Source organism: Protopterus annectens, chromosome 2.part1 (genome assembly GCF_019279795.1).
Source record: "Protopterus annectens isolate FY-2018-M chromosome 2.part1, PAN1.0, whole genome shotgun sequence".
Taxonomy (NCBI): domain Eukaryota; kingdom Metazoa; phylum Chordata; order Ceratodontiformes; family Protopteridae; genus Protopterus; species Protopterus annectens.
In genome coordinates, this window is record NC_056729.1 from 1,973,765,597 (window position 1) to 1,973,787,515 (window position 21,919).

The 21,919-nt window shown below is 42.6% G+C and overlaps 1 protein-coding gene across 1 annotated transcript in view; it reads left to right on the plus strand.

Annotated features, from left to right (window-relative positions):
* CENPK (centromere protein K) overlaps nucleotides 1-21,919 on the plus strand; it is an 893,441-nt gene that overhangs the window by 534,423 nt on the left and 337,099 nt on the right. The window contains exon 6 of the mRNA XM_044063363.1: nucleotides 3,615-3,697. Within this exon, the coding sequence (XP_043919298.1) occupies nucleotides 3,615-3,697 (83 nt within the window). The remainder of the gene's footprint in view (nucleotides 1-3,614; nucleotides 3,698-21,919) is intronic.

A 21,919-nucleotide genomic window follows, 5' to 3' on the forward strand; every position in this document is an offset into this window, starting at 1 on the left:
ACAATGTCTTTCCCAATACGCATAACAAACCGTTGCAAACAAGATCTGAGTTGGTGGATGAAGCCAGAAGAGGAGTTATGGGGTCGCCCCTTTTCACCCCCTCAACCCAAGGCCTTAGTGACCACAAGACGCCTCCCTGATGGGGTGGGGGTGGCATTTTCAAGGAAGAACTGTCCAAGACACTTATCTCCCTTAGAGGACAATCTGCATATCAGTGTCCTAGAACTGAGGACGGTGCTTCTAGCGTTGCAAGCATTCTAAGCGACTCTTCCGTCGGGGACAATTGCTATCCAGTCAGACAATATGTCAGTGGTCTGGTACATCAACAATCAAGGAGGAACCAGATCCTACCCATTATGTCGGGAAGCACTGAGAGTGTGGCAATGGGCGATAAATTCCAACTGCTTTCTGAGAGCAATGCACATTCCTGGGAGTTCCAATGTGATTGTGGACAAACTGAGCAGAAACATTCTGATGCTTCACGAGTGATCTCTCAATCCTGTAATAGTGACACAAATCTTTCGTCATTGGGGCCAGCCTTGCTGCAATCTCTTTGCCTCTCCCTCGAACCACAAATGCAGCAGCTACTTTGCCGTGATCCCCTCTCAGGGGGAGTCGCCGAGCGATGCTCTGGTACATGATTGGCCCCCGGGACTGCTTATGCCTTTCCACCCTTTCCCCTCATTCCACTCTTCTTAAAGAAAGTGGCAATGATTGAGAAGCAAAGTAATATTCATTGCACCCTATTGGCCCCATCAAGTCTGGTTCACCTTTCTGTGGCCTCACGTAGTTCACTGTCCATGGACGCTGGATCCAACCCCCAAGACTGTTGTCTCATCCACAGGGGCTGGTCCATCCCGACCTACCAAGTCTCAAGCTGACCGCTTGGTTACTCCACTTCCAATAATTGCCAGGCAGACTAATCTATCTTCCCCAGTACAAAAGATACTTCTGGCTTCCCGTAAACCATCCACCAGGAAACTTTGCCATAGTAAATGGGATAGATTTGTGATCTTGGCTAAGAACAAAGACTAGACTCCTCCTCAGCCCCGATTCATAAGGTCTTAGAATTCTTGTCATCTTTACTCCAGTCAGGAGCCTTAGCCTTCACCTCCACTGTCAGAGTCCATTTAGCAGCTATCTTCCTAAAGGGAGTCATGCATTTGAGACCACCTCATAAATATCCTATTGAACCTTGGAATTTGGCGCTAGTTTTACATACCATAACTTGTCAACCTTTTGAGCCGTCAGCCACCTGTGATATAAAGTTTTTGTCTTGGAAGACCTTATTCCTGGTAGCCATCACCTCAGCCAGGAAAATATCAGTTACAAGCTTTGTGTGTAAATCACTAATACATAATTTTCCACAAAGAGAGAGTTTCACTTCTGACTAACCCTTTCTTTCTACCAAAAGTTTTCTCAGATTCAAATCTCAACCAGTCCATTCATTTGCCAGTTTTCTTCCCAAATTTTTCCAACAAAGGAGAATACTGTTTACATTTGCTAGAAGTACATAGACAATTACATTTTTACCTAAACAAAACTAAATTATTCAGAAAATCGGACCAACTATTCCTATCCTTCTCAGGTCCAAGATTGGGCAAGTCAGTTTCCAAAGTCACTTTATCAAAATGGTTGAGAGATTGCATTACCTTTTTTTATCAACAGAACAAAATCACTCTTCCAACTAAAGTCAGGGCTCACTCCACCAGATCAGTGTCTACTTCGGTGGCCTTTCATTCTAGAGCTTCTATGGACAAAATTTCCGCAGCAGCTACTTGGGCTAATTCTCATACATTTATTACTTATTACAAATTGGATATGGTCTCCAGGGGAAGAGCATCCTTTGGCTCAATGGTGCTCAGGAATATCCTTCCACAGGCCTAGGGTCCTAGGCAATAGGGTTGGGAGGGTGGCCTAATGGTTAAGGTATTTGCCTTACAAACACAAGGTGCAGGGTTTGAGTCTCACAAGGGATAATTGGCTAGGTTTAAAATGGCTCGCAAAGGCAGTTAGCTTAGCACTAATCTATGAACCCTCCCAGGACATAAAGTAGCTAGGGACTATGTCCCATCACTCATGAATGAATGAAGATTAGCAACATCAGATAATGAAGTTATGTTCTTACCATCATGATCCATCTGTGTTGTTGGTCTTCATTCATTCATGACATCCCACCCTCCTTCCTGAGTCCAAAAGACTCCTGGAGGTTCGGATTTGGTCCTGGTTACCTGATAGGGCAGCTGCTCAGATAAACCCTCCGCTTTCTATCCTTATGGACAAACTCGATCTGAGGAGATGAGAGGGTCACTATGGGTAAGACTTAGCTAGAGAGTTTTTTGGCTTGTGCGAGCTTGTTACATCGACCGAGTCTGTTCCGAGGACGAAACCAAGACACATCAGTCATGAATGAATGAAGATCAACAATACAGATGGAATGTTATGGTAAGAACATAACTTCTTTATCTTTAGCCCTTGGTGTCATAGGTTTGGGTAGCAGTCAGGCCTTTATCCCTCTGTGTCATAGGTTTGAGTAGCCGTCAAACCTTTATTTATTTATTTTTATTTTATTTTACATTTGTTAACCGGGATAGGCCAACTGGATACATGTCCATTTTCAGTGGAGGCCCGGGGAGAAAATCTCCAAAGAAACACATATGCAGGACATACAAATATATTTTACACATTTCTAGTCTATTCAACCAGACAATATAGATGAGCACACATTATTAATTCCTTCACCAATACATATATAATGATCAATGCATATGCAAACAATAAAGTATGTTAAATATCTATCTAGATTCACATCATGCATCTGAATGTGGTATTGATAAGACTAAAACAGTCCAATCAGGAGATTGTGTGTTTAAGGCAAGAATTATAGCAGGAGTGGAGTAGGACTGAAGTTAGTGTGGTGTGGAGCAGGGACATAACCATTTGTTGCCGAGATCCCTCTGTGTTAGAGGTTTGGGTAATAGTCAGATCTTTATCCCTCAGTGCAATAGGTTTGGGTAGCAGTCGGATCTTTATCCCTCAGTGTAATGAGTTTGGGTAACACTCAGATCTTTATCCCTAGGTGCAGTAGGTTCAGATAACACTCAGATCTTTAGCCATTGGTGTCATAGGTTTGGGTAGCAGTCAGATCTTTATCTCTCAGTGCAATAGGTTTGGCTAGCAGTCAGACATTTATCCCTCAGTGCAATGGGGTTTGGGTAACAGTCAGATCTTTATCCCTCAGTGCAGTAGGTTCGGATAACACTCAGATCTTTAGCCATTGGTATTATAGGAGTGGGAAGCAGTCAGATCTTTATCCCTCTTTGCCAAAGGTTTAGGTAGCAGTCATACCTTTACCCTCTGTGTCATAGGTTTTGGTAGCAGTCAGACCTTTATTCCTTGATGCAGTAGGTTTGGGTAGCAGTTGTATCTTTTATCCCTCAAAGCAGTAGGTTTGGGTAGCACTCAGATCTTCTTCTGTTCTATAGAGTTGGCTGTTTTGTCATTTTTTCACAAATGGTAGAAGAACAATCTGAGTTGTGTGTCGCAAGATATAGGAAAGTTTTTGTGAAATAGTGTATGTAATGTGTGTGTACTTGTTTTCTTATTCTTAACAGCTACAAAAATTAAACAAAGAGCTTGAACTTTTACTTTCCTGTATTCATGCGGAGCAGAAGAAAGTCCAACAAGATTTTGAGAGGTATTTATTTACTTGTTATATTTTTTTCTAAATTAATTTAAAATATAATCTGTGCAACTTTCCTTCATTCATTTATTGCTTTTATAGCATTTATATTATCAGGGCAGTTACTCAAAACCTGCTCATTATTAAAAAGCAATGAATTTGGGTTGGCTAAATTTTAATGTGTTGAGTTTTTTTGTGTCAGATTTGCACAAGTTACTGAATTTGGGGTTAGTGTAAGGCAGATCTGGGTTGGATTTAAGTTTGTAGTTAAGTTAAAGATTAGTTTTACAAATAGGTTCAGGGTCAAGGTTAAATTTAAAATAAATCAGTGTAAAATGGTGGTGAGTGTGGCTTTTGTGAATCATTAATGGGAACGCTTGCCAGAAGTTGTGCTTTTAATTATATATTTGTGTGTTAACGTTTTTGTTGGTTTATTTTTTCAAGGAATTGTTTAGTTAGTTGTTTTTTAACTATACCTACTCATCTTTCTTGTTCTTAATGATGTGGTTAATTATATGACTCAATTGGGATTTTATACATAGTATAAGAGATTGTGTCATAAAAAGCAACTCTAGATATCATCCAGTTTAAGAAAAGGCCTTTTAAGGCTTAGAGGCATGCAAGTGGTATGGAGTAAACGGTAAACACTTTTGCTTGTGCGTGGCATGCTAATGCAAAGGTGTGAACATGTGTTACCAGCTGTTAACTCTCATTGTCTAATTTCTAACTCATCTATCAACAAAGCAGGCTTGTCTCAATCATCTTTTGTGGTGAAGATATTTTTCTGGTACACAAATTGCCTGTATGACCTAGCTACAAGATGCAGTATCTTCAGGTACTGCAAGCATTACCACCTTAATATCTATTTGTGGGAAATTATTTGTAACACAAGTGAGCATACAAATGTAACAAAAGTTATTTTGTGTAAATGCCTCTTGTACTTTTCCCGATAACCAGAGAATGGAGTTCTGTATCTGTATCTTCCTCAGGCACTACTGGTTAGATGGTAGCAGTCAAAGAATGATTTTGCTTGCCTAACATAGGTGGTGAACGTCTATATCTTTTTCCAGATGTTTATTTTATTTATTTAATGTGGTTAATCCTTCTGAGACAGATACTTTTTCTTCTTACAAGATGAAGACCTTAAAAAGGGGGAAAAAATCCATTACAAATGTTTGAGCTTTCCAAACTGACCAGTTAAAGTGGGGTGTTGTAGAATAGCGTGTGTGTGTTGTACCTTTAAGAAGTATTTCAAGGACAGCATGTGCATATAAATAGCAAGCACGTGCTAGTTCAGTGCCATTGTGGGAGGGCAGCCAGAGAGTGAGCATGTATGAGTGTGATAGCTAGTTTGTTTACAAGTTTATCTAAGTTAAACTTATTAAGCCGCAATCCTGATATGTTTGTACATAATAAAGCTGCTTGAACAGAATCCACAGATGTTCGTCTGTTTTATCCTGACCAGACGAAAGACATAGTGTCAGAACTGAGATTCCAGAGACTTCTTTTCAAAGCTTTGTGGTGCAGAGTTAACAGTGAAGGTAAACTAAGTGAACCAAGTACAAAAAAGGGCCAGAAACGAATCAAAGGCAATGAATACTTGCACAAACAATTTATTTATTAAAAAAGATAAAACGGAGCATTGCAAGGGCAAAGAATGCATTATTAAGCAAGCAAGAGGAACAAAAGGTTTATTAATTAAACAAAATGTTTAAAATTAAGATATTTGATAAAACAATTATTGGAAAAGTACATAAGGGGTTTGGAACCCCTTCGGAATTGGAAAATGAGCATGTTTAAAGTAAAATGAGCTTGTTTAGCGTAAAACAAGCACACGAAAAGTTTAATGGGCATGAAAAGGGCTTAAATGAGAAAAACAAATATAATAAAGGCCAAAAAGAGCACATTAAGCATAAATAAAGCAAGGCTGCGTATTACCACATAAAATGGACAAACTTGAATCTTGAGTAAAACCTGGATCATATCTGGTCTGGTGGGAGTTTGGATGACACACTTTTTTCTAGCAGATTTAGAAGTTTGTGCGCTGCCGCATCCCTCTGACTGGGTGGAATGTCGGGGATTCGCCTTAGTTGCCTTGGATAAAGGTTGACGGGAATATAACCTCTGGTCATTATCGTCTGCACCCAGGAATCTGAAGTTATTAAGTGCCAGGCCACAGAGAGAATCTTCCCCCGACTGCTTCCAGAGGTAAGCAATCGGGCCACTCTTCAGGACTGCTGATAGAGCTGCCCAGAGGAGGAATCCCTGGAGCCCTGGTTTCGCGGGCTCCCTCTGCCACGGGAGAGGTGTCATCCCGAAGAGTTCCCCCCTCTACCCTGGGGAGCGAACTCACCACGTGTCACAAAAAGGCCCTTGGGATTTTTTTGAATCACATCTTACCGCCTCTCTGATTCCTGGTATAGGATCATTGCAGGGCGGAAAAGCAAAAAAGTTTTTTGGCAAGTTACTGTGTTTTGGCATAAACTACTATTTTGCATTGATTGAAGCTATTCAGGGCATAACTAGAGTCATTTGAAGTATCTCAAAGTGTGTAAAAGTATTTACAGTGTGTGCTTAACTACCGTGCATTGAGAAACAAAGCTAAAATGTGTTGGTTTGGTGACTTAAAAGCTAAGTTCATAAAGAACAGGCTTGTGTGTGGTATTAATAATGCTGCAATGAGAAATATTTTGGTTTGTGACCGTGATTTAATGGTGAGCAGAGCTATTAAGATTTGCCAAATCCATGAAGTTACAGAAAGGTACACAAGTATGCTTGCAAGTGATAAGAGCATGGTTTCAACAGACTCCAGAGCAAATGTAGACAGCATGCAACACATGGCTAGCAGAAGCAGGCGTAAGCACATGGCAGCTGTAACCCGTGCAGGTGTGGCAGGTAAAACCTGTACTTTTCCAGCAAGTTCTAAGACTAATTCAGTGAAAAGGACATGCTCAGTGCAGTACAAGGGTGTGTCAGTAAAACCCAAATCAAGCTTTTTTGTTAACTGTCGCAATTGTGGTGCCAATCATGAGTCTAAATGAGAAAAGTGCTTAGCATTTGGTCAGCAATGCCACAACTGTAAAAAATGGAACTATTTTCAAAAGTTTTGCAAATCAAGTAAACCTCACACAGTTATAAAGAAGGATCACTTAAAAGACAAGTTGGTCATATAGAGAGCCAACCCTACTTTCTTCGTAGATGGTGTATCAGTAATTGGTGAAAAAGTTGGTGCAGTAGATTTGTTGGTAAAGAACGACGTTTTTTGTACTGTCCAGATCAGTGGTAAAAACCACCGAGCTCAAAGTAGACACTGGTTCAAAGTGTAATGTTATGTCAGCAGACACATCTGCTAAGGTGAGAGCTGGTGAGCAACTTAATGTGGTCAGTTGTGTGAAACTTATTTTTTATGGAGGGGAAGAAATTCAAACAGAAGGCTCAGTAGTGCTTTCATGTTATGTGGCTAGGAACTGCTACAGCTTACTATTCTATGTAGTTTGAAGACCTATGCAGTCATTGTTGGGTCCCAGAGACAGTTTGAGAATGAATCTGCTTTTCTTTATCAAAGAAGTTCATTGTATAAGCACATGTCCCAGTTCCAATTTTACTGAAGCTATTTTTTCAGTGTATGCTTATGTTTTCAATGACAAGTTACGCAAACTTCCAGTTGTGTATTTTATGAAGTTACACCCAGAGATCAGTCTGTGGTCAGACCGGCAAGAAAAGTTCAGATGGCTATGCAGGATAAAGTCAAAGCCCAGTTGGATAAAATGGTGCAGCAAGGTGTAATTTGTCCAGTTACCGAACCAACTGAATGGATGTTGTCTATTGTAGCAGCCCACAAAAAAGGCTGAGACAAAATCAGAGTATGCGTTGTGACCCAAGAGATTTGAACAAAGCATTAAAGGAAGTTGCAGCCCTAATACCGAATGCCACTGTTTTTTCTGTCTTGGATGCAAAAAGTTCATTTTGGCAAGAGATGCTTGATCCCAAATCTTCATTACTGACTACTTTCAGTCCCCCATTTAGAAGATATAGATTCCTCAGGATGCCATTTGCTATAAATTCTACATGTGAAGTCTTTCAGCTTGCAGTGAAGCAAATTTTTTCAGGTTATCCTTGTGTCATAATAGTAGATGATTTATTGGTTGGAGGAAATGGTGAAGCAGATCGTGTGAGAAATTTCAGGGAAGTTCTAGACAGAGCACATGAAATTAATTTGAAGCTCAATACTCTGAAGTGTAAATTCAGACTACCAGAGGTTACATATATAGGTCATTTATTTACTAGCACTGGGCTGTGACCAGACCCATCCAAGCAAGCAGCCATTGTAGAGATGCCAGCACCGGATAATGTTCAAGCTCTACAATGTTTTCTTGTTTTACGGTCAACTATTTATTCAAATTTATACCAGACTTCAGTAAGTTGACAGCACCTTTGAGAGAGCTGACGAGCAAAAGTGTTACATGGTCTTGGTTGGAACAACACCAGAGAGCATTTGAAGACCTTAAGCAGAAAATTGCCACCCCACTTACATTAAGATACTATGATGTCAATAAACCAGAAACTCTTTCCTTTGATGCTTCAAAATTTGGTATTGGCGCAGTTATTCTTCAAGAGTGTAGACCAGTAGCCTATGCATCTAGAAGTCTTACCCAAACTGAAATACATATGCTCAAATCGAGAAAGAACTTTTGGCAGTAGTATTTGCATGTTCAAACTTTTGGCAGTAGTATTTGCATGTTCAGTGTTCCATGATTATGTCTATGGTCGAGCTATTCAGATTGAAACTGATCACCAACCTCTAGTCACTATTTTAAAGAAGCCTATACATTAAGCACCAGCGAGATTACAAAGAATGATGCTCATATTGCAAAAGTAGAACTTCAAAATATTCTATACAAAAGGTAAACTTCTTTATCTGGCTGATACCTTATCCAGATCGCCCAGAAATACAAAGGAACAGCTTAATGCAGAGAATTTTGGCTTTGATGTCATGGAAGTGCATAATTTGTCTACCACGAGACTTGATGAGCTGAAAGATCATACAAAGACTGATCCAGTTTTGTAAAAGCTCAACCACTACATTAATGCTGGATGGCCGTCAAAGCAATCTAGTGTACCACCTGAAGTGCAAACTTCTCTTCCTTACAGAGACAAGATATTGATGGAAGATGGCATTATTTTCAAAGGTCCTAAAATTGTTGTTCCTGCTTTTTTACAACGTGAATATATCCAGATTTTGTATCGTGGTCACCCAGGTTTCGAATATACCAAAAGAAGGGAGAGAGGACAAGTATTTTGTACTTCTCTAGCAAAAGACATTGATAAAGTATTTTCTTCTTCTTGTTCAGTATGCAATAGTACTAAACCGCATTTACAAAAAGAGCCACTTCAGCTAAGTAAAGTTCCTGAACTACCTTGGTCAACAGTAGCCACTGATGTATTTGAGTGGAACAATCAACATTACTGAGTGTTGATAGACTCTTATTTGAACTGGTTTGAGATCAATTTACTACCTAACCTAACGTCCACTGCTGTTATCACCAAGTTGAAATGTCATTTCTCAGTCTATGGTAGTCATTTATTTCTGACAGTGGTACCCAATTTGCCAGTCAGTTGTTTCAGAAATTTGCAAAAGAATTGGACTTCGTACATGTTGCTAGTAGTCCAGAATACCCACAGTCAAATGGACTAGCTGAATGTGCCGTACAGAGTGCAAAGCAATTACTAGAGGAGTCAAAGCATGATAATGCCGATGTCTTTTTGAATTTACTCAATCTTAGAAACATAACCCATGATGATATACTTGGTTCGCCTGCTCAGAGACCATCTAGGCAAACCAGAACAAGATTGCCTATCCGTTCCAGTTTGTTGAGGCCTAAAGCTAAGAACAACAGAACAATCAGAGCCCAACTATTCAGAAAACATTCTTTCCAGAAGTCCAGATATGATAAATCGAGCAGATTTCTTCATCCATTGAAAGAAGGAGAGATGGTGAAGATACAAACGGTGAAAGGTTTTGACTGGATTGGTCAAGTAACAAGTATATGTGCAAAGCTGAGATCCTACTTCATAGAATCTGAGGGTGTGGAGTACAGGAGAAATCGCAGACATCTTTTGCCTGTGTCAGACTCAATATCACAGCATTGTTCTTGTGATACAGACTCTTGATCTCAGAGCAATCCAGACAATGTTCCTGTTGCAAAATGTGCCTTAACTCGTCAGTCTAATGGGGCGATAATTGAAAGAGTCTGTAGTCGCTCCCCCATTATGGAGAGGGATGACTGTAGCAATGCACAATTCGGTAGGGACAAAGCCTGAGGTGAGGCTGTGATTTAACAGGGCACAGATGTGGTGCTAGTTCACTTTGTAGTTCATGTAGAACACATCCAGGGATATTGTTGGGTCCCATGGAAGCTGTATTCTTGGCCTTGGACAATGCAGCTTTAACCTGTGCTGCAGTAATGCTGGGTGCCTGGCATTCCTCCTGTCTTGTGATTGGTTCTTTAGGGGGAGAGAGGGGTAAAGTTGGCAGTGAATCTGTCGGCCAGTATGTTGGCAGTATCTGTTTCTTCAGTATAAGAGTTACCATTGTGCAGTAACTCAGAGCAAACCTGGGTATTGCCATGGAGACTCTTGATATAACTACAGAAGGCTTTGCGATTGTTTTTAGTGCCTGCCATAATTCTGCCTTCATAGCTGGCTTTGGAGGTTTTGATGAGGGATCTCAACTTTTTGTTGAGGCTATACTGACAGACAGGTTCAGTGCAAACTTCACCCCCTCTCCCCTAAAGGAGAGATAACTATCCCAGCGGAGTGTAGCCTCCCAGACATCTCAAATGCGCAGGTGAAAGCTGCTCTCTAAAGCTAAAAACACAGCATCAATGGGACCGGATGGTGTCCCCGGCTGTGTGCTACACGAGCTAAATGAGAATTAAACCCGCACATAAGGCAGCTGTTTAATCTCAGCCTTACCACAGGATACGTGCCCAAGGAGTGAGTACGGCAACTGTGGTCCCACTCCACAAAGGCGGTGCCTCACGGACCCTGGTAATTACCGCCCATAAGCTTAACAAGTCTAGTCTGCAAAGCTATGGAGAGGATCATAATGGAGCTCATAAACAAAGATATAGGGGACTTGCAGACATTGGACCCGACCCAGTTTGGCTTCGTCAAGGGCAGATCATGCCTTTCGAACTTGGTCGACTTCTTCGAAACAGTCACCAAGGCCATTGATGAGGGAAAGGCAGTCCATACAGCCTACCTTGATCTTGCAAAGGCTACACAATACCCCACTCGGTATTGTAGAAAACTTACCAGCTTAAATGTAAACCCATATGTCACAAGATGGGTTGGAAACTGGCTTAAGGACAGAACCCACAGGGTTAGAGTTGCTGGCGCTATGTCAGACTCCAAGCCGGTCACAAGTGGTGTCCCACAGAGCTCGGTCCTTGGCCCCCTATTGTTCGGCATCTACTTCTCAGAAGTACAGGCCAACATGGGAGGACTTTGGCTGACAAAGTTTGCAGACGACTGCAAACTGGGCCATAGTGGAAAGTGCATCGGACACGGATATCCTTCAGAAGGGACTCACGAAACAGATAGCTGGACGCCAGAGCCATGGCCTGAAGTTAAACGCCAAAACTGTATAGTCATACCCTTCGGGAAAAACAAGGTAACCCCAAGCTACCATATAGGTGGCAATCCACTAAGCACAGAAGAGGTTATCAGGGACCTGAGGACCCAGGTTGACAGTGGCCTTTCTTTTGACACTCACGTTGCTAAAGTGGTTAGAAAGACCTTCTACATTGCCCACCTGATCATGAAGGGATTCACATCCAGATCTAGTGAGGTCATTGTTCCCCTGTACTCTTCACTTATCAGACCAATGATCGAGTACAATGCCCCATTCGGGATGTATCTCACCCGACATCTGCAGCAATTGGAGAGACCCCAAAAGTTCCTCACCAAAGGATAAAGGGACTCCAAAATCTGTCATATGCTGCCAGATTGAAGAAACTCCAGCTCTATTCAGTCGCATACCGTCTGCTTAGAGTTGACATGTGCCTGACATACAAGGCCATGTCCAACCCGGAATTAATGGACATGCTCCACCTCAAAAATCCAAATCCACCAAAACCACTAGAGCAAGCGACTTAAACCTTAGCACGGATATAAATAGGACGTGCTGGAGGGATAGATTTATCACCAGAGACTCCTATGCTGTGGAATAAAATCCCGGTCCATGTGAGGCAGAGCACCTCGCTGGCTCTGTTCAAGAGAAATCTTGACCTGTGGATGGGAGATCGTAGGTTTACCCCGGGAATCATCTCTGTGTCACTGCTGGACAGAGGCACAACAAACTAATGGGTACAGTATTTTTTCATATAAGGGGTGGCGTAAGCCACAAAACTTTGGGCTAGGCTTATAAATGCCTTAGGGCAGATAGCCTAGTATAAACCCATGAACCTATGAACCTATGCAGGATAAAGTCAAAGCCCAGTTGGATAAAATGGTGCAGCAAGGTGTAATTTGTCCAGTTACCGAACCAACTGAATGGATGTTGTCTATGGTAGCAGCCCACAAAAAAGGCTGAGACAAAATCAGAGTATGCGTTGACCCAAGAGATTTGAACAAAGCATTAAAGGAAGTTGCAGCCCTAATACCGAATGCCACTGTTTTTTTTCTGTCTTGGATGCAAAAAGTTCATTTTGGCAAGTGATGCTTGATCCCAAATCTTCATTACTGACTACTTTCAGTCCCCCATTTAGAAGATATAGATTCCTCAGGATGCTATTTGGTATAAATTCTACATGTGAAATCTTTCAGCTTGCAGTGAAGCAAATTTTTTCAGGTTATCCTTGTGTCATAATAGTAGATGATTTATTGGTTGGAGGAAATGGTAAAGCAGATCGTGTGAGAAATTTCAGGGAAGTTCTAGACAGAGCACATGAAATTAACTTGAAGCTCAATCCTCTGAAGTGTAATTTCAGACTACCAGAGGTTACATATGTAGGTCATTTATTTACTAGCACTGGGCTGTGACCAGACCCATCCAAGCAAGCAGCCATTGTAGAGATGCCAGCACCGGATAATGTTCAAGCTCTACAATGTTTTCTTGTTTTACGGTCAACTATTTATTCAAATTTATACCAGACTGCAGTAAGTTGACAGCACCTTTGAGAGAGCTAACGAGTAAAAGTGTTACATGGTCTTGGTTGGAACAACACCAGAGAGCATTTGAAGACCTTAAGCAGAAAATTGCCACCCCAGCTACATTAAGATACTATGATGTCAATAAACCAGAAACTCTTTCCTTTGATGCTTCAAAATTTGGTATTGGTGCAGTTATTCTTCAAGAGTGTCGACCAGTAGCCTATGCATCTAGAAGTCTTACCCAAACTGAAATACATATGCTCAAATCGAGAAAGAAGTTTTGGCAATAGTATTTGCATGATGTCCTTCAAGGATGCATCTGCAGTCATCACATATGGGTTGTCCTGCCTCAGGCAGCCCTTCGGTCGGCCGGATTCCAAAGTCTGGGTCCGGCGTCGGCTGTCGCACTTTCCCCGACGTCAGAGCACCTGGGGTATAAAAGCATCAGCCGACGCCATCTTCCCCAGTCTTTCTTGCCGCGTGGTGCCCGAAGCAGAAGCAGTTCGCAAGTGCCGGTCGGCCAGCTCCTGTATTTCAGTTACCGAAGACTTCAAAAAGCTAAGTACCCCGTTGGGGACTCTTTCTCGCCTCAGCCGATGTCAGATAAAGTTAATAATTGTTTAACTTGTGGGAAACAAATACCTCGTAAGGATTTCCACTCTTACTGCCTCCCTTGCCTAGGCCCAGACCACGACGTCTCGGCCTGTTCAGCCTGTGCTTCCTTCAACCGATGCACTCTTAGACGTCGGGCGGAGTTTGCAGAGGAATTTTTTGGGGCTAGTTTTGCGTATAAGATGCCGTCGGAGACTCCGACTTCACATTTAATTAAAAAACGGAAGGACAAGGACTGACACACGCGGGCCGAGGTTTCGGCTGAAACCACGGCCAGGCCTACCGTGAGTGTCTCGGTCTCGGCTGAAACCGAGTCCTTGGTACTTCCGATTACCGAAACCGCTCAACCAACCACCTCAGCCCCGGAGGCCCCGGCTGAGTCGGTTATTGAATTTCCAGCAGAAACTGGTGTCCTGGAACCTTCCGACACCATCCCTTTAGACAAATCTACACCAGCACGTGGTGCAGCCAGGGATCCTGCATCCATGTCCATTAAGGCATTCTCCAGGGCTAAAGCTGCTAAACTCTCAAAAGCTTTGCCTCCCAAGGTTATCCCTCAGGGACCCTCTTCTGGTTCACAGATTCTAAGCTTAGCAGAGGATCTTATCTCCTTAATTAGGGGCTCTCAACCACATCCGGACAAAGGTTCTCAACCCCCTCCAGACAAAAGGCCCAGGGTTGAGCTCTCTGATCCCCACTCCTCAGATGAGGCCTCGGATGGCTCTATTCTCTCGGACCACCAAGAGGAGGCTTTTTCGGCCTACGAGGATTCTGATGCAGAAGAATCTATTCCCTCGGCTTCCCCTCCTGAAGAGTTTTCCTTTGGGGAGACACTACACTCTATGAATGAGCATTTCCAATGGCAGGGCCAGGAATTCTCTGATTCCAGGAAAAGATTAAGGACCTTTTTACATTTGCCTCAGCATAGGCCTTTAGCTATTCCTCCTGTTTTGAATGTCATTGAGGATGTGTATTCTGATTCTAGCACAACCCCTGATTCTCTCCCTCCGGCTCCTGCCAAACCCGATAGGTATTACAGGGTCCCGGACTCTCATCTTTACCTTTACAAGGCCCATTCTGCTGATCCAGAGACTATTTCCCAGGGCCCTAAGGGGGTTGCAGCTGCCACTGCTAAAAATCCTCTCCCCTCTGAAAGGGAGTCCAGAGCTTTAGAGAGATGGGGTAAAAAAGTGTATACTTCTGCTACTCTTTCTGTGAGGGCATTGAATTGTCAATTTCATATGATACAGTACCAAGAGGTATTTGTTAGATGAATTGCATAAAAAACTGTCTTCACCTGACCCCCTAGACCGCAAATCACTTCAGGATCTGGTACATAATTCACAACAGGTTAGCAACCATTTCTTGCAATGTGGTTATGATGCATTGGAAGCTTCATGTAGGTCAGCTATGACTGGCGCAGTTATACGTAGGCATGCTTGGCTGAAGGAACAATCTCTGCCAGACCATGTTAAATAAAAGCTCCTGGATGCTCCATTGGAAAAGCAAAAGTTATTTGGCTCCACGGCTCAGGAGGTCCTAAAGAAATTTGAAGAAAAGGCAAAATCTGTACAAACAGTCAAAGATTTTCTCCAAGTACAACCACCAAGATTCAGCAGGAATTGGCCTTCCAAAAATTGGTCCTTTCCAGACACAGAGGTTTCAGAGAGGCAAGAACAGGCGTGCCAGAGGTAGAGGGCAAGCTAGAGGCTCCTACAGAGGACGTCAATGGCAATCTCCCAACCAGAGAGGTAATGCAGGACCTTCAACTGCTGCACAAGGACAGGCTCAATGACTTTACTTTGACACCGCCAACCAGGGCTCAATTGGAAGCACCTTTGGGCGGAAAGCTCTCTTTATTCTCAGAAAATTGGCACAGTATTACAAGGGACAAATGGACACTACAAATAATAGACAAAGGATACAGGTTCCATTTCCACACTTTACCAAAAAGAAAAGGCATGCCAGACCTGCCACCGAATCAAAGGGCAGAGGCTTTGAAACAAATCTCCAGCTTAAAGCAAATGAGAGCTATAGAAAAGGTTCCTCTCTCAGAACAAGGCCAGGGATTTTATTCCAGACTGTTCCTTGTTCCAAGAAAAGAAAAGCAATGGAGGCCTATTCTCGACTTGTCCGCACTGAATTCTTATCTCATTGTGCCAAAGTTCAAAATGCTGACTCTACAGCAGCTCCTTCCCATGCTGGGCAAGGGGTCTTGGCTGGTAACTCTAGACCTCAAGGAGGCATACCTGCATGTCCCTATCAGACAAAGTTGCAGAAGACACCTCAGATTTCTTGCAGGGTCAGAGCATTATCAATTCTCAGCATTGCCCTTTGGCTTATCTACTGTGCCCAGAGTATTCACGAAATGCCTGGCATCAGTAATTGCACACTGCAGACTTCAGGGGATTCAAATATACCCATATCTGGATGACTGCCTTATACAAGCGGACAGCCAACAAACTTTGGTGAAACATTTGAATTATGCCATCCACCTACTTCAGGCCTTGGGATATACAGTCAACTTTCACAAATCAAGACTTGTTCCATCCCAAAGAATATCTTTTCTGGGTGCAAATCTAGATACAACCACCCAAATGGCCTTCCTCACAGAAGAAAAACAAAGTCAACTACCAGATTACTTCAACAATCTGACAAGACAAACCCAGCTGACTGCAAGTAAAATCCTGCAGGCCCTGGGTTACATGGCTTCTTGCATCCTTCTGATTCCGCAAGCAAGACTACATATGAGGAAACTACAATGGTACCTAAGGAGTTTATGGACTCAGCACAGTCACAGCCTGGAAACTTTGATACCACTCATTCCATGCCTTCAAAAGGAATTTCAGTGGTGGGCTCTAGCAAGCCAGTCAAACAGGGGTCTGCCTTTCAACAAACCAATAGCCAGCCAAACCATTACAACAGACGCTTCAGACCACGGATGGGGAGCGCACATGGAGGGCAGGTGCATTCAGGATCTATGGTCACAAAAAGAGATACGCATGCACATAAACCAAAAGGAAATGCTGGCAGTGATACATGCAGTCGAAGCCTTCAAACCCTTTCTGCATCAAGGCCATCTGCTAATAAGAACAGACAACACCACGGTTATGTGGTACATAAACAAGCAAGGAGGCACCCATTCCTATCCTCTTTGCAGGCTGGCAATGAATCTATGGGAACTTTCCTTGAAACTCAATATACAGCTACAATCCCAGTTTGTGCCAGGGAAAGACAATATACTGGCGGACAGCTTTAGCAGAAATATCATGGATGCACACGAATGGATGCTGCACCCAGACATCTTTCTACAGATAACACAATCATGGGGAAGGCCGGACATAGATCTTTTTGCCTCCCCCCACAATCACCAATTGAAGAAATTCTGCTCAAGGACATACCACCCACAAGCATGGAAAGTGGACGCCCTCTCTTTCAGCTGGAGAACTCTAACAGTGTATGCATTTCCACCTCTCCCGTTAATGACCAAGGTTTTACTGAAGATCAGGACAGAGCAGCCAAAGGTGATTCTGATAGCTCCGGACTGGCCAAGACAGCACTGGTACCCACTGTTAAAGAGCATGTCACGCACGAAACCATGGCCTCTTCCTTTATGGCCACTTCTACTGACACAGCACAATTACAAAACTCTGCATTCCAATCTGAAAACCTTGCAGCTAGCAGCCTGGAAAATACCTTGACTCCTCCTCAGGATAAGCTATCCCAGAGAGTGAAAGATATTATTATGGAAGCTCGACGGCCTTCCACAAGAAAGGCATATTCAGCAAAATGGAAAAGATTTCACATTTGGAATACCACAAAGGGCCAGGATGCGACAGTGATGAACATGGCACATATTCTGGAATACTTGGCAGAAATGTTCCACACTGGTCTGTCTTACTCTTTGATTAAAATTTATGCTTCAGCAATTTCAGCAGAGTACAATACTGATCCACCTGTCTTCTCTCATCCTCTCCTAAGACAGTTTCTAAGAGGAATCAAAAACATCAAATCTCTAAGGAAACCACCTCTACCTACTTGGGACCTTAACTTCGTGTTGGAAAAACTAACACTGCCTCCCTTTCAACCAGCAGCATCTGCAGAACTACAGTTCCTGTCTTGGAAGACTGCCTTCCTTCTGGCCATAACCTCAGCAAGAAGAGTATCTGAGTTACAGGCCCTTATGGCAGTACAGCCATTTCTTATTTTCCATCAGGACAGAGTTTCATTGAGAACCAATCCTACATTTATGCCAAAGGTGGTATCCAGGGTTTCATTAAACCAAGCTATTCACTTGCCTACCTTCTTTCCAAATCCACAATACAAAGGGGAGAAACTTCTGCACACCCTGGACATACACAGACAGCTGCGCTACTACTTGGACAGAACTAAAAGTTATAGAAAAACTGACCAGCTGTTGGTAGCATATGCTGCTGGTACACAAGGAAAAGCAATTTCCAAACAGACAATTTCAAAATGGATAGGGAATTGCATTTGTTTTTGTTACTCCTTTCATGGAAAAACTGTGCCAGCTAACATTAGACCTCATTCCACGAGCCACAGCCACCTCCACAGCCTTCTTAAGAGGGGTGGCTACCAAGGACATTTTAGAAGCTGCTACATGGAGCTCCATGCATACATTTGCCAAGCATTACAATTTACCTTTATATTCCAGATCCAGATCAGGCTTTGCTACGGCAGTCCTGCAGGGGATTTTAGCTACACCATCCTTTACATAGTTCCTCCACCCCCAGATTGGCTATGGTATTCTACCCATATGTGATGACTGCAGATGCATCCTTGAAGGACATAGTACAGTTTTGTACCTACCATAAATGTAGATGTCCGATAGGTATGCATCTGCAGTCAGGTTTACCCTCCCTCCTTCCCCTCTGTGGTATTTCTTGGGGACTTACCCCTCTCATAGCTAGCTGGGGGGATCTATTATGGTGTATTTGTTTTTATGTTACTGTGCATGTTTGGATTTTTAAATGCATCTTTCCAAATTTAGCCTTCCTTAGAGGGCACCTGGCATCTGGGGCAAGAAAAACTGAGGAAGATGGCGTCGGCTGATGCTTTTATACCCCAGGCGCTCTGACGTCGGGGAAAGTGCGACATCAGCCGGACCCAGACTTTGGAATCCGGCCGACCGAAGGGCTGCCTGAGGCAGGACAACCCATATGTGATGACTGCAGATGCATACCCATCGGACATCTACATTTATGGTAGGTACAAAACTGTACTTTCAAACTTTTGGCAGTAGTATTTGTATGTTCAGTCTTCCATGATTATGTCTGTGGTCGAGCTATTCAGATTGAAACTGATCACCAACCTCTAGTCACTATTTTAAAGAAGCCTATACATTAAGCACCAGCGAGATTACAAAGAATGATGCTCATATTGCAAAAGTACAACTTCAAAATGGTCTATACAAAAGGTAAACTTCTTTATCTGGCTGATACCTTATCCAGATCGCCCAGAAATACAAAGGAACAGCTTAATGCAGAGAATTTTGGCTTTGATGTCATGGAAGTGCGTAATTTTTCTACCACGAGACTTGATGAGCTGAAAGATCATACAAAGACTGATCCAGTTTTGTAAAATCTCAACCACTACATTAATGCTGGATGGCTGTCAAAGCAATCTAGTGTACCACCTGAAGTGCAAACTTCTGTTCCTTACAGAGACAAGATATTGATGGAAGAGGGCATTATTTTCAAAGGTCCTAAAATTGTTGTTCCTGCTTTTTTACAACGTGAATATATCCAGATTTTGTATCGTGGTCACCCAGGTTCCGAATATACCAAAAGAAGGGAGAGAGGACAAGTATTTTGTACTTCTCTAGCAAAAGACATTGATAAAGTATTTTCTTCTTCTTGTTCAGTATGCAATAGTACTAAACTGCATTTACAAAAAGAACCACTTCAGCTAAGTAAAGTTCCTGAACTACCTTGGTCAACAGTAGCCACTGATGTATTCGAGTGGAACAATCAACATTACTGAGTGTTGATAGACTCTTATTTGAACTGGTTTGAGATCAATTTACTACCTAACCTAACATCCACTGCTGTTATCACCAAGTTGAAATGTCATTTCTCAGTCTATGGTAGTCATTTATTTCTGACAGTGGTACCCAATTTGCCAGTCAGTTGTTTCAGAAATTTGCAAAAGAATTGGACTTCGTACATGTTGCTAGTAGTCCAGAATAACCACAGTCAAATGGACTAGCTGAATGTGCAGTACAGAGTGCAAAGCAATTACTAGAGGAGTCAACGCATGATAATGCCGATGTCTTTTTGAATTTACTCAATCTTAGAAACATAACCCATGATGATATACTTGGTTCACCTGCTCAGAGACCATCTAGGCAAACCAGAACAAGATTGCCTATCCGTTCCAGTTTGTTGAGGCCTAAAGCTAAGAACAACAGAACAATCAGAGCCCAACTATTCAGAAAACATTCTTTACAGAAGTCCAGATATGATAAATCGAGCAGATTTCTTCATCCATTGAAAGGAGAGATGGTGAAGATACAAACGGCGAAAGGTTTTGACTGGATTGGTCAAGTAACAAGTATATGTGCAAAGCTGAGATCCTACTTCATAGAATCTGAGGGTGTGGAGTACAGGAGAAATCGCAGACATCTTTTGCCTGTGTCAGACTCAATATCACAACATTGTTCTTGTGATACAGACTCTTGATCTCAGAGCAATCCAGACAATGTTCCTGTTGCAAAATGTGCCTTAACTCGTCAGTCTAATGGGGCGATAATTGAAAGAGTCTGTAGTCGCTCCCCCATTATGGAGAGGGATGACTGTAGCAATGAACAATTCGGTAGGGACAAAGCCTGAGGTGAGGCTGTGATTTAACAGGGCACAGATGTGGTGCCAATTCACTTTGTAGTTCATGTAGAACACATCCAGGGATATTGTTGGGTCCCATGGAAGCTGTATTCTTGGCCTTGGACAATGCAGCTTTAACCTGTGCTGCAGTAATGCTGGGTGCCTGGCATTCCTCCTGTCATGTGATTGGTTCTTTAGGGGGAGAGAGAGGTAAAGTTGGCAGTGAATCTGTCGGCCAGTATGTTGGCAGTACCTGTTTTTTCAGTATAAGAGTTACCATTGTGCAGTAGCTCAGAGCAAACCTGGGTATTGCCATGGAGACTCTTGATATAACTACAGAAGTATTTGCGATTGTTTTCAGTGCCTGCCATAATTCTGCCTTCATAGCTGGCTTTGGAGGTTTTGATGAGGGATCTCAACTTTTTGTTGAGGCTAATAAGGGAGTTTTTCCAGTCTTGTGACTTTACCTTTTTCTGCAACTGTTTCTTCCTTCTGTTGTAGAGTTTATTAATGGCAGGGAACCACCAGATTGGCTTCCTTTTTTTGGAGGAGAGCGTCTTGGTTCTGTTGGGTATGGCTAGTTCCATGCATTTATGTACGTGTTCATACAATGCATTGGTGTATGATTCGACAGTCATGCATCTATTTTCCATTGACATGGGTGCTGTGAAGTTAGCCACCTCTGTTTTTAGGAGCCCAAAGTCAGCTTTGGAGAAGTTTTTATGGTGGTTACCTTTGTGGGGGGTGTGGGTGAGATGTGGATTTCCATGGTGATTGGATCTAACCAGGGAGGAATTAACTATTGGTGTAGACCAACGGTTGCCCATGTTAGTAATAACCAGGTCAAGGATGTTTCTTCCTCTACTGGAGGTAAGAATGAGCTGGTCCAGGGCATTGGAATTGATGAATTCCAGGAAGCGTTGGGCCACTGTATTGGTGCATGAGTAGTTTTCCCAGTTGATGGAGGGGTAGTTGAAGTTACCTAGTATGAGAGTGTTGGGTTGGCCCCTTTTAGTTTTCAGGGTGCCTAGGAACGTGGAATGAGAGTGTTGGAGCATGGTTGGGGACCTGTAGCAGGCTACAACCTGAATCACCGTCTTATCCAATGTTAGTTGTACCTGAAATATCTTGGATGCGTTATGCTGGGCTACTAGACTGGAGGTGTTTATATCCTTTATGAATATGGAGACACCACCGCCTTTGGAGCTTTGGTCAATGTTCTGGGATCAAAAAGGTGTGGAATGAGTTATAGTTTGGTAGCGCAGGGGTGCTTTCTGCTGCTTTAAACCAGGTCTCCATTACAGCACAGATGTCGATATTCTCCATTTTGAGGAGTGCTTTGAGCAAGTGCATTTTGTGATTTAGACTTCTAGCATTGAGCAGCATGACCTTCAGATTGCATTTGTTTATAGCTGTTATGGTGGTAATCTGGTCTTTGGAACATTGCCTAAAAAATATCAGTCCTGATGTTTGTACATAATCAAGCTGCTTGAACAGAATCCACAGATGTTGGTCTGTTTTTTCTGTACCAGACAGGTGTCTTAGGAAAATGCTGGGAAACTGGACTACCCAACACAAAGCTATGCAAGAAAAAGGAGAATGTGAAGACTCCACTATACAGTATCCA